The sequence below is a fragment of the Apodemus sylvaticus genome, chromosome 6, assembly GCF_947179515.1.
Source record: "Apodemus sylvaticus chromosome 6, mApoSyl1.1, whole genome shotgun sequence".
Classification (NCBI taxonomy): domain Eukaryota; kingdom Metazoa; phylum Chordata; class Mammalia; order Rodentia; family Muridae; genus Apodemus; species Apodemus sylvaticus.
Window position 1 is genome coordinate 100,121,214 of NC_067477.1, and position 18,637 is coordinate 100,139,850.

An 18,637-nucleotide genomic window follows, 5' to 3' on the forward strand; every position below is an offset into this window, starting at 1 on the left:
CAGGGTGCAGGTGCTCCCCACACAGGCAAGGACACAAGTTTCTTAACAGGGAGACATCTTCAGACTGTGTCCTCACCAGAGCAGCGTGCACATAACAGCCATCGGCAACCACCCCAGCTGGGAGTGCTGATTAAAAGATACTCACAGTGCCATGGGATATGGTGAGGAAGCCATTTTTAACGGAACACTTCCTCTTCTGCCACACTTTCCGGATCCTTAAGGAAAAGAGGAGAGATTGGGTGAGTTTAGACAAGAACACAGGAGACAGAACACAGGACACAGATAGAACACAGGAGCTAACCAGCGCACGTTCAAACTCAGCACCCAGCGGGCCAGCCACCTACCCATCGCTCTTCTTGTAGAGGTTCCCGTTCCTCTCCGTTCCGTGTTCCTTGTTTCCCTGAGGTTGATGTAAGCTGTAAGCTGTACTTTGGCGAAGTTGTGAGTCCTGAAATGCGGCCAAGAAACTGCTTTTTAATGTATCTTGTTTAAGTCCCAGTTTTAAATAAATTCACTACATAAAAAGAAACATATGCCTAAATAGTTATTATTATTATTATTATTATTATTATTATTATTATTATTATAATAAAGCTCCCCTCTCATCACACACCATAAAAAAAAAAAAAAAAGAAACAAAACAAATCTCCACCAAAGAACTCATCAGGCTGTAGAAGGAAATGTCAAAAATCCAGTATTTCTAGTGTGGTGTCGGGGAGGTGAGTGTTAGACTATTGCCTCGCATGTGGCCGACCCTGAATTCCATCCCACATTTCCATCTCCCCCTAAGCCATCGGTACCTCTAAACTAGCTTTAATGAGCCACCTTGGAAGTGCTGAATTTAAATTTGGACCCTGGCAATACCTGGGAGATCCTGTGGTGGTGAAGCCATGGTGTAGTGAGAAAGATCACTGCTTGCTATGTGGGGGGTAGGGAGGTAGGGGAGCTATTTGGCCTTTTTACCTCAGTTTCTTTCTTGGAGAGCAGGAAACACTCAATAAGACAGTACATGTGCTAAGGATGGATATACATGTAGGCACCTGGTACCTAACAGCATTGGCCACCCATTCCTCTGCTCTGCTGGGCAACCTCATGGTGTGCACACCATGTGTGTGGGAGGTGGCTCCTAATTGCTCCAATGCTGACCATGTATGCTACAAGAACAGAGGCCATCCATGTACTCAGCTGAGACTCACAGGGTACATCCACTCAATGACAAACTCCAGTACGTGAGTTTCTCAGAGCAGGAACCAGTGAGAATTCTCCAGAACCCAGGCCAGTGCCAGTCCCGACAGGTCCACATCCCACAGAGTACAAGGAGTGACCAGGCAATACTGGATTCCACCAGACCCATGGGGCGTCGGGGGGAAGAGCCCACTAACAGCTCGCAACCAGGCAAGGGCTAGGACCTTGTCTGTTTATTGGGGATTCTGTCAAACTGGTTCACGTCTCCCGAGGAAACAGATGTGAAGATGTAAAGATGTGAAGATGTAAGATGACCCTTTGCTTAAGGGTCAAAGCCTCTCCAAGCCAGAGCGGAGTGTAGAACAGAAGGTAACTCTGTTCCCAGGCTGTCACTCCTCCCATCAAGCCACACTGGAAGTCGCCAGACACCAGGGCCAACTTCCTCCAGTGTCAGGCAGCGGCTGATCATCCCCACGAAAGCAAAGGCGGTGGCCAGACAACGAAGGGACTAATACATGACGATCAACACAACCCAGACCCAACAAAGAATTCAAAACACCCAAGAACCGAGGGACTAAAAGTGCACGCTGCAGAAAGAGCCTGGAAAAGTCTCTCAAAAGTTAAAAAACAAAACAAAACAAAACAACAACAACAAAAAAACTATTCAAGGCCAGCGAGTTAGAAGACAGGGGGCAAGAGTGGGAGCAGTGGCCATGACTCGGGGAAGAAGAGACATGCAGGGAGCCAGGGGGCAGAAGAGCCAGTTTGGCAGTCACAGCACAGGCTTTGTCTTCAAGCTACAGCAAGCCTCGTGGACACTTCCCGGTTTAGAATATTTTTGTAATTTGTACTTTAGGGGGTCATAGATATATACATACGAGAAACCACCACCTAATTTAAGATCATGGAGGTTATAGCTATAAATAAGTCTTTTGAGGGTTTTACAGCTCTCTTTGAGTTAATTTAAGGTTCTGATGTGAGGTCGGGTTTCAGATTCCCTCCATTCCTGATGCGGACACAGATGTTTCAAGACCACTCTTTTCCCACAGTCCTGGCAACACTGGTGGAGTCTACTGACCATACACGTATGGTTTCTGACTGAACTCAATCCTGTGTCACCCCTCTCACAGACATCCACATTCCAACACACCACAGCCCTGCAAGTCGTTAGAGCTTTGTGGCCAGTTCTGAAGTCAGGACGTGCGAGTTCTCCAACCTCGCTTTCATGATTGCTTTGCATATTCTGAATCCTTCTGCATTTCCATACAAATTTCAGAGTCAGCTTGTCAATTTCTGCAAAAAAAGGCCATCTGGGATTTGGATGCAGAGAGCACTGAACTGTTGGATGTACTGGGGAGTGCTGCTTATATGTAATACTGTCAAGTCTTGTTATACACCTGATACCGGACTCATGAGTGCCATCTAGGTGCCGGACTTTAGACTCCTCACAGGAGGGTGCATCGGGCCTCACACTCTCCCTAAAGGACAGTACTTTAAGTCTCAGAATATCTAGGCAAACCTAGCTTCCTACACTGTAAGGAACAAACACAGTAGAGGGGCAAGGAGAAATCCTGCCTTGCTCACGACTCTATGGGAAACTAAAATTAAGCCCATCAAAGACTCATTTGAGCTGGGTGTGGTATACCTGTAACACTCACACTGGAGCAGGGAGGCGGGGCTAGTAGAGGAAAAGCGAAGCAGGTAGGACCTATGACTGGGGAGCCAAATAGCCCAAGAATCCTGGGCCTGTAACAAGAAGGCTGGAGAGGTGGCTTGGCAGTTAAGAGCACTGATTGATCTTCCAGAGGTCCTGAGTTCAATTCCCAGCAACCACGTGGTGGCTCACAACCATCTGTAATGGGATCTGATGCCCTCTTCTGGTGTGTCCAAAGACAACAACAGTGCACTCACATATATGAAATAAAGAAATAATTTTAAAAAGAGTAGGAGCAGCAAGTTGTAGGGGAGAGAAGAGGCTAGCAGGGAGGACTGGAGACAAACAACAGCGGAGTTATCCATTATACCTCAGACACTGAGGGTAAGCACATGATTCGCTATTGCATCTAGGGGCTCCATAACTGAAGAAATGAATTAGTCCCGGTCAGTAACAGCTCTCTGGTGAAGCCAGTTTCCTCAGACCTCAAATCCTGCACAGCCTGACCCATCATAGTCTCTGTGCTCCAGTGGCTGCCAACCCAGCCATGCCTCATAAACTACTCATTTCTTCCTGGGTTAGAGCCTCCTCAGACAAAAAAAAAAAGTTCTCCCGTGGTCACTCCAGTGCTCTAGAGAGTAGCCACCTCAATGACACACAGCCTGCCTCTTCTGCTTACTGGGAGGCTGTGGTCTCAGATCCCAAGAATTGCACTTTCTGGACTAGGGTGAGGTCACCATGCTGTGAGCAATCTCTAGCAAACCAGCATGGCGGAGAAGGTGCTCAGAGACAGTCTTGCTGAGAAACCGCTCAGGATGGACTGGAAGGGCTCGCAGAATTCAGCCCTGCAGGGAGGGCTGGGGGGGGGGGGTGTTAAGCGGCTCCACTCTCAGGAAAGCATGGAAGTAGAACTTGGGAATTTTCTAAACTTGGAAATTTTCCATTACCCCTGTCTTACACATCCAAATTCTACCATCTACTACAGTGAAATCTACTACAGTGAAAGTGGAGACATTAAAAGCTGAAACGAACCAGCCATTAAGACGGATGAAGAAATAGCTATGAACAAAACATGCAAAACTCAGGAATTCATGAAAATACTCGGTACTTACTCTCCTAGACTTCGGTCACAAAAGGTAAATGCATTTAGGAGAAAAACAACATGATTCAGTTATAGTCTAAGAACTATGTTTTGTTAAGCAGTGACTTAAATTTACTGAAAGGAAAGAGGATTTACATTAAGTTCTCATTACATCACAGTACTCAGAGGTTGAGGCAGGAGGATCATTTGAGCCTGTGAGTTCAGGGCTAACCTCAACAATGGACTAGAGACAAGGTTATCCATCATAATACCAGAGCTACATTGTTACCACTTGATGATGTGTGGGGGACACAAAGATATCACCATCCCAAAGGAACAGTGGAGAAGAGCCACAGACAGCTGGCCACTCGCATGGAGCCATGTGGAAAGTTCACTCTCCTTCTCCTTGAAAAAGCGTTGTTGTTAGTGTGTGTGTGTGTGTGTGTGTGTGTACAGGAGCACGCATGCGCACGCGTCTGTGAGAGTGGCGTGCAAGCGCCCCAGGACAGGTGTCTTCAGCAGTTGGTCTCTCCTTCCACAGCAGCATCTGGGAGCAGAACTCGGGTATTAGGTTTGTGCACCAAGTGCTTTCGCCCTCTGAGCCACCGTACCGGCTCTCTTCTCATCTTTTACTTTTCATACAAGAGACCATTATGTAGTTCACTCTGGCCTGGGATTCACTATGCAACACCAGCTGGCCTCAACCTCATGGTGGTCCTCCTGCCTCAGCCTTCCAAGTGCCACTACACCCAAACTAACTCTTCACAGATAGAGATAACTCTTGGGCTTTAAGGGAATCTGTTCTGTTCCTACTCCATAGACCAGAGAAAGTTCACACAGGGGAATTCACACAAAGTTAAGTTCACACGGGGGGGGGGGGAGTTCACACACAGCACAACAGGGAAACCACAGAGTCTCGGGATAGAACTTAGGGTACACAAGAGACAAATGGAACTACCAGAAACTGGCAGAGCAGGAAGGCCTCACCTGGCCACTCGGGCCCACAGTAGCTGCTCCTCCTAGAAGTAACTATCTTAAGAGAGCCATCCTCATAAAAATAAATCTTAAAAAAGCAAAAGACACTTTAGGGCCAACAGACATGATCCTGTGAACCCCTGGTAGATACAGGTATCATATTCCTCAGCCCAAAACCTCTAAGGCATTGGTGCCGGTGGGGTTGGGAGAGGCGTGGGGGACTGTGATCCTTCAATCTTAAATCCCCTCACCTCTTTCTGTTCCACCTGCAATGCTGATTTCAAAATATCTCGGAGTTGTATCAGCTGCCGACGCTCCTCATCCTGGGCCTGTTTGATCTTTGAAAAGCAAGTAAAGCAGAGAAAAGTAAAATCGGGGTGCACCTTAGATGTTGCAGATCGTGGCGTTGTCAGACACAAGCATGCGCGCGCACGCGCGCACACACGCACACGCACACGCACACGAGGACACACACACACACACACACACACACACACACACACACACACACACACGCACACACACGAGGGTGGCCTGTTCATATCGTCCCTCATCATTGCTCCAGAAGCACCAGCCATTTCCGGGCATCACAGTGTGCATGCACAAGAACAGGGCCTGAGTGTGCTACCAGCTGCACGGGTGGCTAAAGAGCACAGGGGTCCCACTCACGGTGTGGAGGTCCGTGGAGAGCGTCTCGATGGAAGGCTTGAGGCTTTCTACTGCTTTCAATCCATCCTGGAAAAAACTGGGGGAGAGAAAAAGCAGAGACTGCATGTCACAAGGGAGAAGAAGGAGGCTGTTAGACGCAAGACTGTTCAAGGGAAGGTGGCTAGACGGGATGTGATTCCTGGAGGAACAGAAACCATCCAGCAAAACCAGAATAAAATGGCAAAGTTGTAAATGAACAGAAAACGAATTATAAGCCTGAGCATTTGTGACTTTTTTTTTTTGACCCACATAAGAAGAGACCTGATTTTCTAGTTAGTAAGCAGAAACTAGACTCTCCTGATAGTGGCAGCAAGAGCTTTGAGGCCAAAAAGCCATGGGGCACAGACAAGAGTGAGCTAGAGAATTCCCCCAACAGAAAACAGAAAAGAGAGAGTACAAGAGAGAAACCAGACAACTTTGACACACACGAATGACCCGGATCCATTTGCAGAGAGGAAAAGCATGGTGGGTTTTAAAGGCTAGAAAGCAAAAGGAATCTCCTAAAGATAGGGACTGATGGCTGTCAGGTCACTTAAGACAAAGGACTCAGGAAATGTTAAGTGGCTGGTCTTCAGCACAGCCCTGAAGCATACTGCTCAATCTTATGTCAACCTGACTGGATTTAGGACCTAAGAGACTCACATCTGGGTCTGTGTGCGAGGGCATTTCCAGAGAGGAAGCAAGAAAAACCAATGTGAATATTGGGGACACCATCCCGTGAGCTGGGGTCCCAGACTGAATAAAAAGGAGGCACGAAGCCAAAGGCTGGCACTCCTTTCTCGGCTTTCTGATACGTTGTGACCAGCTACCCGCCCTGTTACCGTAACCTTCCTTCGCTAGACTACATTGACACACACTGTGAGCCCCTTCCCTTCCCCTCTCTTCCTTAACATGATTTAATAGGCTATTTTATCACAGGAAAAGCAAGTACGACACCCTTCTGGGCTTGGGGAAATGCAGCTGTCCGATACGCCTGACAACCAGAGCTCCACCATTCCTGAGAAACACACACAGAAGCCAGATGCGGCGTGTATTCTAACGCCCGCACTCGTACGGTGAGAAGGTGAAGACAGAACTGGCCAGAAACATACATAGCAGCAGAAAAAGAAAGACTATGGAAGGAGAGGATGGGCTCACAGAGTGATCTTCTGACCCCAGGGTCACCCTATGACATGCATGCATCACATACCCACACACACACAAATTCAAAAATAAATGATAACAATGTGGGCTGAGAAGAAAATGGCCTGGGTCTCACATAAAATATTCACATAGGTGATTTTTCCTTCTTCCTTATAAATTCACTAATGATCCTATTTCATACTGTGTGCCACAAAATAAAGGATCATGAAAAAAACATTGTAGCCTATAATTCAACTTAGTATGGGACACACACACATACACATCTACACACATGCTTAAACACACATGTATACACACATGCACACACATTTTCACACACATGTATATACACACATGCATACACATATGTATATGCACATATACATACACATGCATATATAAACATAAATACACACGCATGCACACACATACAAGCATACACACATGTGTACACATACATACATACATACATACATACATACATATGCATACACACATATGGAGTGAGCTATGGACACACTGATGCAAGGCTGGTAGAGTGTTCTTACCTCACTCCTTAGACATGCACATGGATATACATTCTTGGTTTATCTGGTATTTCTTTTCTGAACAGACTGTGCTTCTGGATTAGCAATTCAGTCCCTGTGTTGGTATGTGATTTGTCCAGGTGTTTGTGGCCAGAGTAAGGGCAGAAATGCCAGGTTCCCTGCCTCTCTGGGCCCCCTAAATTGACACAGAAATCTTGAAGAACTGTGGAGTTATAGGAACCAGAAACTGGGTTTGCTCCCATGGTGAACTCATGTGATCCCTGTGGTTTAAAGTTTTTCTTTATGTAATGATTTTCTTAGCACCTCTAAATTCTGGTAACGTAGCTAGATCATTAGAGAGAAAGAGACAGAGAATGCTAATATAGGAAAAGCAGAAAACCCAACAGCACGTGAAAGCAGTGGTGCTTCACGGGGTGGGGACAGGTGCACAGCCCTAGGCACCTCTGGAGCTTCGCAACTGCCCCTGAGGCAGGCAGAGAGCAAGCAAGCCTTTGGCCCAGGGCTTAGGGACCTGGCTCTCTCTCTCTCTCTCTCTCTCTCTCTCTCTCTCTCTCTCTCTCACACACACACACACACACACACACACACACACGTTTCCTGGAGAGTGCACTCGGAGCAGTGATAAAACCGTGCATCTCATCTTTGTCCCAGCCTTGATATACTCACGAATCCACCTGTAATGCCCACCCACACCCTTTTCAAAACTCCCATCTGTCAGTGCACTCCTTAAGGAGGATGCCAGGCCTGGCTAGCAGAGTACAGAGGCTCAAGGGCTGGCTGCTTCAGTGACCTGTCAAAGGGACACTCATAGGTACGTGTCCCTGAGAATCTTCCCCCAAAGCCTATTAGCATTCTTCCTAGTCAAGCATTTTCCTCCAGCCAAAGAGCTTTTATCATCAGTGCTATCGAGTCGGACTTTGTTCTCTGGCCTATTAGACACTTTCTAGCTGGTCCAACCAGACTTTCAAGCCCTGGAAATAGAACTATTTAGATGTAATCTTTGGTCCTCTCCTGTATACCAAGTCTTTCACGATCACACTACCATTACACCAGACGGGTACCTCATCTGCTGAGGATCTGCCTGTAGCACACGCCCTTTCCTGGCATGAATGTAAAGCCCTCCAGTTCCCAAGCCTCATCAACGCAATATCTCAGGTCCATCACGTACAGCTGGCCCTGATGGCTCTCGGCAGTGTGTACTCAAAGCGCAAGGCACACTCTTCCACCTCTGAGAGTGACCGCTGTGTTTTAGTTACTGTTTCAAAGGCTGCCCTACTTCTAGATTCTATTACAAAACAGCATCCTACCCCTTCAGCTGCTCCAGGGATACAAGTGCTATCTTTACACGAAATAAAAATCCATGATGCATTCTTCAGAATACTTCAAAAAGCCGCTATAAAATATGACAAGCAAAAGTGGATTTAAGAAGCAAAATTTAAGTAAAGTACACGCAGGTTGTCCTAAGGAGCCGGCTACCACACAGAGGCTGCTCACTCAGAGAAGACCGTTCTGGTGAAGAAGCTGCAAGGCAAGGGACCCAGATACCTGAGGAGGGGGTGTGAAGAACTTTACAACATGCAGGACACAGATGTGGCCTCAGGCTCACAGGGTCTGAGAGCGAGGCCTGGGGGCTTTATCTCCTCAGATATGAATTAGCCCACATGAGCAGCCCCCACACATGTCCATGCACTAGCACTCATCCAAAGAGGAAGCAGGAAGATTCATATTTTAGAAGGTTATTGAGCTTGTGGCCATAAAAGGCCAAGTAATTCACTTTCCACAAGTGGCCTGTTGCTACCCAACTGATAGTTTGTGCAAAATAAAGAAGAAAAAGGAAATCTGAGAATAACTTCTTCCTAAAAATAAAAACTCAGCAAGGAAGCGACCCACTTCCTACGTAGCCCGGCAGCCGGGTGACGGGGAGGACAGCCGCTGATCTGCTGAACTGTCACTGCTTTGAGTCTGCCAGGGAAACCACCTTAAAAATTCTAGAAATTCCAGGTCCTCTAGACTCTGGGCCAATCTTCCCCAGCACAAGCTTGCCCTGATCATAATAACTGCAGGGAGGCTATGTCACCACAGCCAAGGCCACCAGAGCCACGCAGGGGTGAGCACACACGCCCTGCTGCACATACGTGGCTGGTCCACGCAGCACCCCTGGACATGGGAATGAACAAAGGGCCATCTCTGAGGCTGCGGCAGAGGCAAGAGCCCATCAGGGCAGCTGCCAGCACTGAGTGCCAGGAGAAACCAGGGGACTTCTGCTGACATTCTAGGCAAGGAGAAAGGTATGGGCAGTGATACCAGCCCCAGGCAAAGCCCATTCAGGGAGAGGTAAACAAACTGCTGTGGCACCCTGCGACGTCACACTCTCCACTCCAGCTGTGACCAGTCCAGCCAGTGCTCTTCATCTCAGCCATCTTCATCTATGAGAGTCCACTGTCCGAGGCTACTCTTTTTCTTTTTTTTTTAAATGTATTTGTTTAGCTTTATGTGTACATGTGTGTACCTGAGTGTGTGTGTGTGTGTGTGTGTGTATCACATGCCTGCAGGAGTCCTCGGAGGTCAGAAGAGCTGGATTCCCCCAAACCTGGAGTTATAGATGGTTGTGAATTGTTAGGTAGGCATTAGGAATCCAACCTGAGGCCTCTGAAGAGCAGCTGCATTCTTAGCAGCTGAGCCTCTCTCCAGCCTTTGGAACACTTTGGCAAGCATTCAATTCCTAAGTTCATCTGCCCAGCCACATCCCTTTAACTCAGCACCTTGCATAAAGCCTGACAAAGCATGAATTCCTTCAAAGACTGCTGGGCTAGTGAGGAAAGGAGCCTTGGGTGTGGACTTAAACACCAGTGCTCAGGGCCAGGGGCGGAAACAGAAGCACGTGGGGGCAGACAGAGAGCGCAGCTACGCATCTAGAGCATGAAGGACTGCTTTCTTTCCTACTGACTTTCTAGATCCAGCAGTTTATGGAAGTACAGTCTCAATAATATAAATCAAGTTAATACCATCTCCCTACTCTTTCAAAAACAAAAACCTCTGCGATCGTGTGTCAGATCAAGCAGGTCAGCAAGAAAAAAATATAGATGACAATTATGTCAATTTTTAACCATTGTATATATGCTTTTATTTTTTTTTATTGAGACAGAGTCTCAAGCCATAAGATGGTCCTTTCAAAGTGTGCATGGCGGTGGGTTTCAGATACTGCCAGGGCTGAGCAACCAGCACGATCCCAGAACGTTTCTGTCCCCTCCAAAGGCAAGTGCGCACCCGTGAGCAGTCAGATCCCATCTCTTCCTTTTCTATGGTAACTGCTAAGCTGCTTTCTGTCTAGAAATGTGCTTTCACCCCTGACTTGGCAAATGCACAGCCATGCAATGTGGTCTTATGTCTCTGGCATTCACCCCTCTACAAGGTCAAGGTTAATCTGTGTTGTATCCTGAGCTCTTTCCTTCTACGGTCATTCATTCATTCATTCATTCATTCATTGAGAGGGTCTCGTGTAGCCCAGGCTGGTCTCTATATAGCCAAAGATGATCTTAAACTTCTGCCACTTCTGCCTCTACCCCCTAAGAGCACCTGGTCTATGGGTGTCTGCCACCACGTTGGTTTATATAGTGTGGGAATTAAACCCAAGACACCACCGTGCCCCTAGCATATCCACTACCCCCACTCCACATGCTAGGCAAACACTCTACAAACACAGCTATGCCACCAGCCCCAGCCCGTAGTAATTTCTTTCTTTCCTTCTGTTTTCTTTGCAATCCTGGGATTGCGCCTGGGTCCCCACACATGCTAAGCCAAGAGCTATATCCTCAGCCGTGCCACGGTCATTTCCAAGTGAATGTTTATTCCCTCAGAGCAATACTATCCATCGGAAGCTGCCGTACATGGAGCAGCACTGGAAAAGACGCCATAGAGAAAGGAGACTTACTTGCACTGGGCGTGGAAGTACTTGATCAGATTCTGAAGCAAATCCACTCCCTTTTTCACCTTGATTTCATTGACCTTCAGCAGGTACTGTGGAGAAGGAAAGGACATTGACAGAAGAGCAGTCAGGAGCTTAACCTGAGCTTTGGAAGACACCAAGGATGTCTTTTGAACCAGGAACTCTAGTAGCCTAGGCTAGCCTTGAACTCATTCGTCATACAGTCAAGGAGGGCCTTGACTTTCTCGTCCTCTCACGTCTGCCTCCCCAGTGCTGGGATTACAGGAGTGCAGTTCCACATCTGTCTTGTCTGCAGGGCTGGAGACTGGCCCCAGGGATTCATGTGCACTTCGTGCAGACCATGCTACCAGCTGAGCCATGCACCTGCTTCCAGACTGACTCTTTTGACTTCCTTAACAGCTTGGAGACTGGGCGGGGCTCGTGATAGACAGATGCTGGGCACCTTCTGCATACAAGGTTATGATAGCCAGGTAATTCAATATTTAAGAACCATATCTCCTAACTAGGTATTCTACCACTTCCAGCCAGGATAAGCTTTCCCTGGTTGCATGAAAGGAGGAAGACTGCAACAACAGGGCCCTTCTAACTATCTCAGCTCTTCCCACACACGCTCGTTTTCCCAGGGCCTTTTGGTTCCCTTTGAGACACTGTCTTTCTATGTGGTCCTGGCTGTCCTGAGATCAATGGCATGCATCACCTTCACCCAGCTTTCTTTGTCAGGTCGCTGTCTTCAATACTGCTACAACCAGTAGCAGAGACTTCATTACCGTGTTGCTGATCCAGTGCACTTCCCCTAAATATGAGTGCTGAAAAGGTGAATTTTAAATTAAATGTATCAAAGCCACTTCTAACCTGAAGAATCCACTAAGAGCCACTTAATAGGCATTATGAAATGCACCTGTCCCTTCCTAAGTGCAAACAGAACAAGGGCTCTATAAGCCCCCTTTGCCCTCACTGTGAGGCTGTGGTATAAGAATTCTGAGCACACCTCATCTTGAAGACAGGATGGCCTAGGAAAACCTACTAACCTGAGCTGGGCCCCATGAGTTCCCAGCCGTCTCTCAGGATTAGCTCAAGTCCAGGAACTCTCCTAGGCCAGCTGTGCAAGCCAGGGAGGGGACAGGAAGCCATTCTGAAACCATCTCCTCTTTGTAAGGACTGCCTGTGTGTTCTCTCCTCCTTCCTTTGTGATAGTCATTGGCTGTTAACTGGATGTCTGGCCAAGGGCCAAAATGATACAATCATTAAATAAAATGCTTGGCAATGAATCAAGACTTAAAATGTGCACACTCTTTGACCCGGAAATTCTACTTACCGGAACTCATTGTAAGAGACAATCAGAAAAGCATACAGAGATGAATAGGAAGGAGGGTTTACCGTGGCTTTTTTAAAATAGTGCCCAGTTTAAGAGGGTATAACAAGTGGCTCTAGGCTGGGATCATACTGACGGGGAGAGACGGGGACATTCTCATTCACAGTGAGGCGTAAAACACAAAGGCCTCGTGTTCAGTGGTCTGTAAGCTGGGGGGCCAGCTCCCCTTCTGTCCTTCTCTAAGACACAGGCCACGGGAAGCAAGAACCTGAGGGAAAGCAGGTGATGTCTGGGGACTGGATACCACGGATGCCCAGTGCCGGGGGTTGCATGAATATTTTCTGGCTGAATCTTCACTCCTCCCTCTCACCAACTCCACAGGTGCACTAAGAAGTCTTATAAGCATCAAAGAAGAAAGTATTCTGGGGCTTGAACCCCCATAGGAAGAACAACAATACCAACCAACCAGAATCTCCAGAGCTCCCACGGACTGAGCCACCAACCAAAAAGTACACATGGCTCTGGCTGCATGTGTAGCAGAGGATGGCCTTGTCAGGCACCAGTGGGGGGAGAGGTCCTTGACTCTATGAAGGTTCAATAGATGCCCCAGTGTAGAAGAATCCAGGGTAGGGAGGCAGGAGTGGGTGGGTGGGTGGAGGAACACCTTTATAGAAGCAGGGGAAGTAGGGGTGGGATAGAGAGGTTCTGATGGGGGGGACCCAGGTAAGGGATAATACTTGAAATGTAAATAAATAAAAATAATAAATAAATAAGTAAATAAAAATTAAAAAGAATATAGTTAAACTGAGTCCTAAAAAGAATGAAGAAAGAAAAAAAAATTAAAAAAAAAAAAAAGAAGTACTCCAGCCAACTCCTGTGAGAATGTATGGGAGGCCAGGGACGACATTCTTCAAGTCCTCTCTTCTACTTAAAACAAACAGAAAAAAACGATTCTCATCTGTCTGTGTGTTAGGTGCACACGCACGCACGCACAAGCACACACACTCGTATACGCAGGTCTATCTGGAGGCCAGGAGAGGGCGTCAGATCCCTTGGAGCTAGAATTACAGGTGGTGTGGGCAGCCTGACTTAGATGCAGGGATCCACACTCAGGTCCAAAGGGCTAAGCAGCAAGTGTTCTTCACTTCCGAGTCCCATCCCCCCCTTTAGTAAAAGCTGGTGTTAGACCGACCTACATCACGCACCAGTAAGTAGTCTAACGTCCCTCTAACCAAGCAAAGCTTTAGCACAGAAATGCAGCCCAGTACCCGAGCCGGTGCTGTCACCAGAGCCACAGATCTCGGAGAGGAGGTGTGCACATGTAGCTGGGCCTACACCGAGTGGCTTCCCTCTCACAGCGTCTCACCTCACACATCTGCAGCTGGAAGAACCGTCTTTCCTTCTCCATCTCCTCCGCAATCTCAGCCCCGCTTATCTCAGTTCGAATCATCCCGTGGAGCTTGGCGTGTTCCTTTTTCTCCTTTTCTATTTTGGTTCTGTGTGAAGACAAGGCAGGGATTGATCAGGAGGCCTTTCGTCACAGCACTCCCCACTGGACAGCCTCAGAGTCCCCTGCAGAGACAAACACTCGCCACACTCCTTTGAGCAGGCAACCTCTTAACTCTGGCAGAAAGCAAACCACCTGGTGTCTCTTAAAAACACGTCGCACTTGGCCTTCCTGCTACCTACTGAGGAGATCCTGCCTAGAACATGTTAGGTCTGATCCGTGTCTGGTGGAAGACAGACAGACAGACAGACAGACACACACACACACACACACATACACTTTGCCCTGGATCACCAGCCTCTCTCTGAGACCTCCACTAGCACTCTACCTGTCCCATTTAGTAAAGTCACAGCTACTCCGGCTTCCATAGTACTTCTCTCGACAGTATCATGCTGTTCATCTGTCCTTCAGGCCCTTTTCATGGTGACTTCATGCTGAGCTATGTTATCTAAATGTCACATGTATAGTTTGGGTATAAACTGACCAGCACCACACACACACCAAACCCACCCCCAAGAGGAAGGGAGTCACAGAGTCACATGGGCCATAGAAAGCTCTGGATCTAAGGCCCAGAGAGGCTCCTGCCAAGCCTTGGGTGGCACACGGAGACATAGCTGGCATTTTCTTTAAAAGTTGTTTGATGATTAAATAGGCTACTTGAGGGTTCCCCATCATGGGAGGTAGAGCATGTGCAAGTGTGTCTGTCTGTCTGTCTGTCTATGTACATATGTGGAAGGGGCAGGAATGTCAGTCCTTTGTCCTTTGTCTGGGCACACAGGGTAAACCCATCCAGCTGAAGGAGAAAAGAATGTGAGGGACTAAGAAACCATTTGGCAGAGACACTGTTCAGAGAATTCAGGCATTTCAGTGGAGCTGGGACCACAGGGTACTGCAGCCTCTGGACTCCCTATACAATTCTACAGTCACCGGCCATGTATCTAAATATTCAGTACAGAGCTGCTGTCGAGAATCCTGAAGACATCTTAAACCTAGTCATTACACGTGGCAGGGCCTCATGAGATAGAGGAACCACTTATGTTCATGGGTTTAAAAAAAAAAAGCTTTTAATGTATCCTCCATTGCTTTGAGTTTAAAAGGCTCTGCCCCTTCCATCTACAGAATCTGTAGGTGATTCTGTCCTATGCTGTGCAGACAAAGCTTTACCTTAGACACCGTCTCTCCCCAGTCTATCTCTTCACAGCCAGAAGCCTCTCTCCCACCATGCTCTCTACGAAAGCTCTCGGGGGAAGGAAACAGGCACAGATACAGCTGGATGGAAGCTAGTGAATACCACTCCTGACCCATCTTGCTGGGTACATAAGTGGCAGCCCTTAGCAAGGCCCATCCCTGCTGACATTACAGAACCTATCACAGTTAAAGGCTAAGCGGGGGAAGGAGGAGGACCTGGAGAGATGGCTCAGTGGTTAATAGCACTGACTGCTCTTCCAGAGGTCCTGAGTTCAAATTCCAGCACCCACATGGTGACTCACAATCATCTCTAATGGGATCCAATGCCCTCATCTGGTGTATCTGAAGACAGCTACAGTATACTCATATAAATAAGATAAATAAATATTTAAACATTTATAAAATAAATATTTAAAAATATTTAAAGAATAAATATTTAAATATTTAAAAAATAAATATTTAAAAATAAAGTATTAAATAAAATAAAAAATAAAAAATAAATATTTAAAAAAAAAAAGAGTCTAAGTGGGCAGAGCCAATGGTTGGGAGTCTCCTTGGGTTGAACAGAGCTTCCAGGTCCCCCAGTTTCATGTCACCCTTGCTGAGCATTTGAGTGGATGTCACCAGTGAAACTGCAGACCTGAAATCCAGGCAATTTCCAGACAGAGCGTGCCATTTCCACAGGTGGGATGAGTGACAAGAGGTGGCACTGGATTTGAGCTTCGTGATACTTAACGGAAGAAAACCCCAGGGCAGTTTAAAAACAAAACAGCCCAGTTAAAATACTTAGAGCCACAGCGGAAGTGATTTTTTTCCCTTCCTAACCCTCCTCATTGCACCAGATGGTCTCGCATGAAAATTCCTTTCCACTCAGGAACGCCTCCAGTCCCAGAGAGATTACAAAGCAAGCATAAGGCATTTAAAAGAACTGTCGATTTCTCCAGCATTTAAATAATTGCAAGCCTTTAGTGCCCGCCCCCCCTCCAGCTTTTTCTAGCTGGTGGATTCTTCCTGCCTTTGGCCTGAGAAACTGACAAGAAAGGCTCTAACTGCCTATAGCTATCCGGGTCTGGGGAGTCACAGAGCCCCAACCACTGCATCCCTCCCTCGCAACAAAGAAACCAGGTAAAACTGGAACACGAGGGGCGTGAAGTCCTAAAAACAAGAGAGCTGGTATTTCAGACAAACGGGAACCCAGAGCTAAGAGTGCACTTAAAACACAAACCAAAACAAACAAGCAAACAACACAACGTAGTGTGTGTGGGTGGGCCTGTGCATGTGTAACCAAGGGGGTGTGTGTATCCTGGCAGGCATGTGGACGTCAGGACAACCTCAGGTGTCAGTTTTTTGCCTTGTCTAAGACAAAGTCTCTCATTTGCCACAAGTAACGATGGGCTACACATCTTGCCACAAACTTGCAGGAATTCTCCTGTGTCCACCTCCCACTTCAGCCCAGGAACACTGCGATTACAGAAGTGCATTACTGCATCTGGCTTCTCACCTGGGCTCTGGAGATTCAAAGGCAGGTCTTCACTCTTACATGGCCCGTGGCTTATCCACCGAGCCCCCTCCTCAGCTCCTGGGGTTTGTTTAATGAATCACCAGGAAGACATAGCATGAAATACTGTTCTATAACTACCATGACACCACAGAGCTTGCTAGAAGAAGCCGCCATTTGTGGATGCAGACAACAGATAGAAACGCACCTGCCATCGTGTGCCAGGGCAATGCGCTTTAGGTCAATTCCTACCTGGATTAGGCTGACTCGGTAAGTCCCTTCAAGCCACAAAAACCTGATTTAAGACTGAACTCTTCAATTACCTACATATACTATAAATAAATAAATAAATAAATAAATAAATAGCACTCACATTTTTGTTTCATAGTCCTTCCAAGCTTTATCAAAGGGCTTTTTCAGATCCTATAAACAGAGGGCAGCGAGTAAGTTAATTAATCATTAACTTCTGTGCAAGACAAACATCCCTTATCCCTAGACTGGTTCTGCACAGGACTAGCCTGAAAGAAATCATATGTGGGATCCTATAAAAATAATAAGAACCAAGTGCCTTTGATACGCTGTGGGTGGGGTGGCCGGGCAGCCTGCTTCTCCCTTTTAAGCACATGTTATTTTAAACACACAACATGCACACAAAAGCAGCCCGTGCGACATGCGCATCACTCATTCCTACTTCCAACCCCATCCCGCTCTCCCGTTTCCCTGGACTTCCCTTCTGCACTTTTCTGTTTGGAACTGAAGATTCATGATCTTTAATAAGGCTTGGCTATTAAAAAAGAAAACAACAAAAACACTGAGGCTTTCAAGTCTATCAAAAGATTGCTACGCAGGTCTGCTCTCTTCATTGAGATCCTTTTCTGGGTTTAGTCTTGGCATCCCCACCAGCCGCAGAAGGGTTTTTTTGTGAAGCTGCCCTCCTGCTTGTGACAGCCTGGTGCATGGTGTGGACCCAGGTTTCCGCTACGGGATCTGTCTTTCCTCTGTGGAAGGCAACCTCAGACCTGGTGGGTTTTGCTTTTGTTTTTCTGCAGGTAGCTCAGATGGCCTGATTTCTGGGTCTCCACAGGGAAAACAAGCAATGCCTCTTGTGGTCCAAATGGCTCCCTCCTTGCATATTCTGCAAGGGACACAGCAGGAGGTCCAGGCAGAGGTCCCCAAGATGGGCCAGACAGGTTTCCCAATATACCAAACAAAGACAAAATCACAGGCATGTAAAGGCCTGGCTCTCTCAAGGACCCAGCCAAACACCCCTCTGGCCTCAAGGACTAATAAAATCCCAGCTTTCACTAAGTACAACGCCTCAGTGGTATAAATGTCCAGGCCTGGCCAAACAGCCATCATCCTCTGAAGAACAGACACATAGTTAGCTCATGCTTAGGAGACTTTCTGTTCTCACTAGGATCTTTTCTTCAAAGTGAATCAACAACACACCATCTAGGAAACCAGATCCCACTGTCTGACCCTGCTCCTGCCACACTGAGGGAACCGGCTTGTTTCCCCGCCTCTGTGGTCTCCCTTTACCAAGCCTGCAGCACCAGCAACAGAACAATCCAATGGCCGAGGGGCACCCCCAGTTCCCATGGAAGGTGGCATCAAAATGTCACTTAAGAGGAAACAAAGCAGATGCCATCCCCGCTGTGGCCTCATGGGTGGGTGGGGTGATGGCCTACAGCACTGTGACGCCTGTGACATCAGAGCACCAGGTCTGGGCTCCTCCTACCCCTTTCACTCCTTTCAGATCTCCTTTCAGCAAACTGTCCAAAGGGAACGAGATGATGTTGTTCATATTCTGAATCTGAAAAAAGGAGAAAAACAGAAAAGATATTCAACTTCCTTTCCAATCCAAAGCAAAGATAACAAGGATGTGGGAAGGGACACTGATAATCATTCACTGT

General features: G+C 47.3%; 1 protein-coding gene across 3 annotated transcripts in view; it reads right to left on the reverse strand.

Moving 5' to 3' along the window:
- Asap2 (ArfGAP with SH3 domain, ankyrin repeat and PH domain 2) overlaps window positions 1-18,637 on the reverse strand; it is a 168,475-nt gene that overhangs the window by 53,421 nt on the left and 96,417 nt on the right. For 2 of the 3 annotated variants that reach the window (XM_052186046.1, XM_052186047.1), the window contains exons 4-11: window positions 18,463-18,537; window positions 17,098-17,147; window positions 13,898-14,027; window positions 11,205-11,290; window positions 5,565-5,640; window positions 5,147-5,233; window positions 345-448; window positions 146-215 (exon numbers count right to left, since the gene is read on the reverse strand). In XM_052186046.1, coding sequence (XP_052042006.1) covers window positions 146-215; window positions 345-448; window positions 5,147-5,233; window positions 5,565-5,640; window positions 11,205-11,290; window positions 13,898-14,027; window positions 17,098-17,147; window positions 18,463-18,537 — 678 coding nt within the window. Of the gene's footprint in view, window positions 1-145; window positions 216-344; window positions 449-3,899; window positions 4,468-5,146; window positions 5,234-5,564; window positions 5,641-11,204; window positions 11,291-13,897; window positions 14,028-17,097; window positions 17,148-18,462; window positions 18,538-18,637 lie in introns of those variants that run through there. The other variant, XM_052186048.1, reaches the window with a different exon arrangement.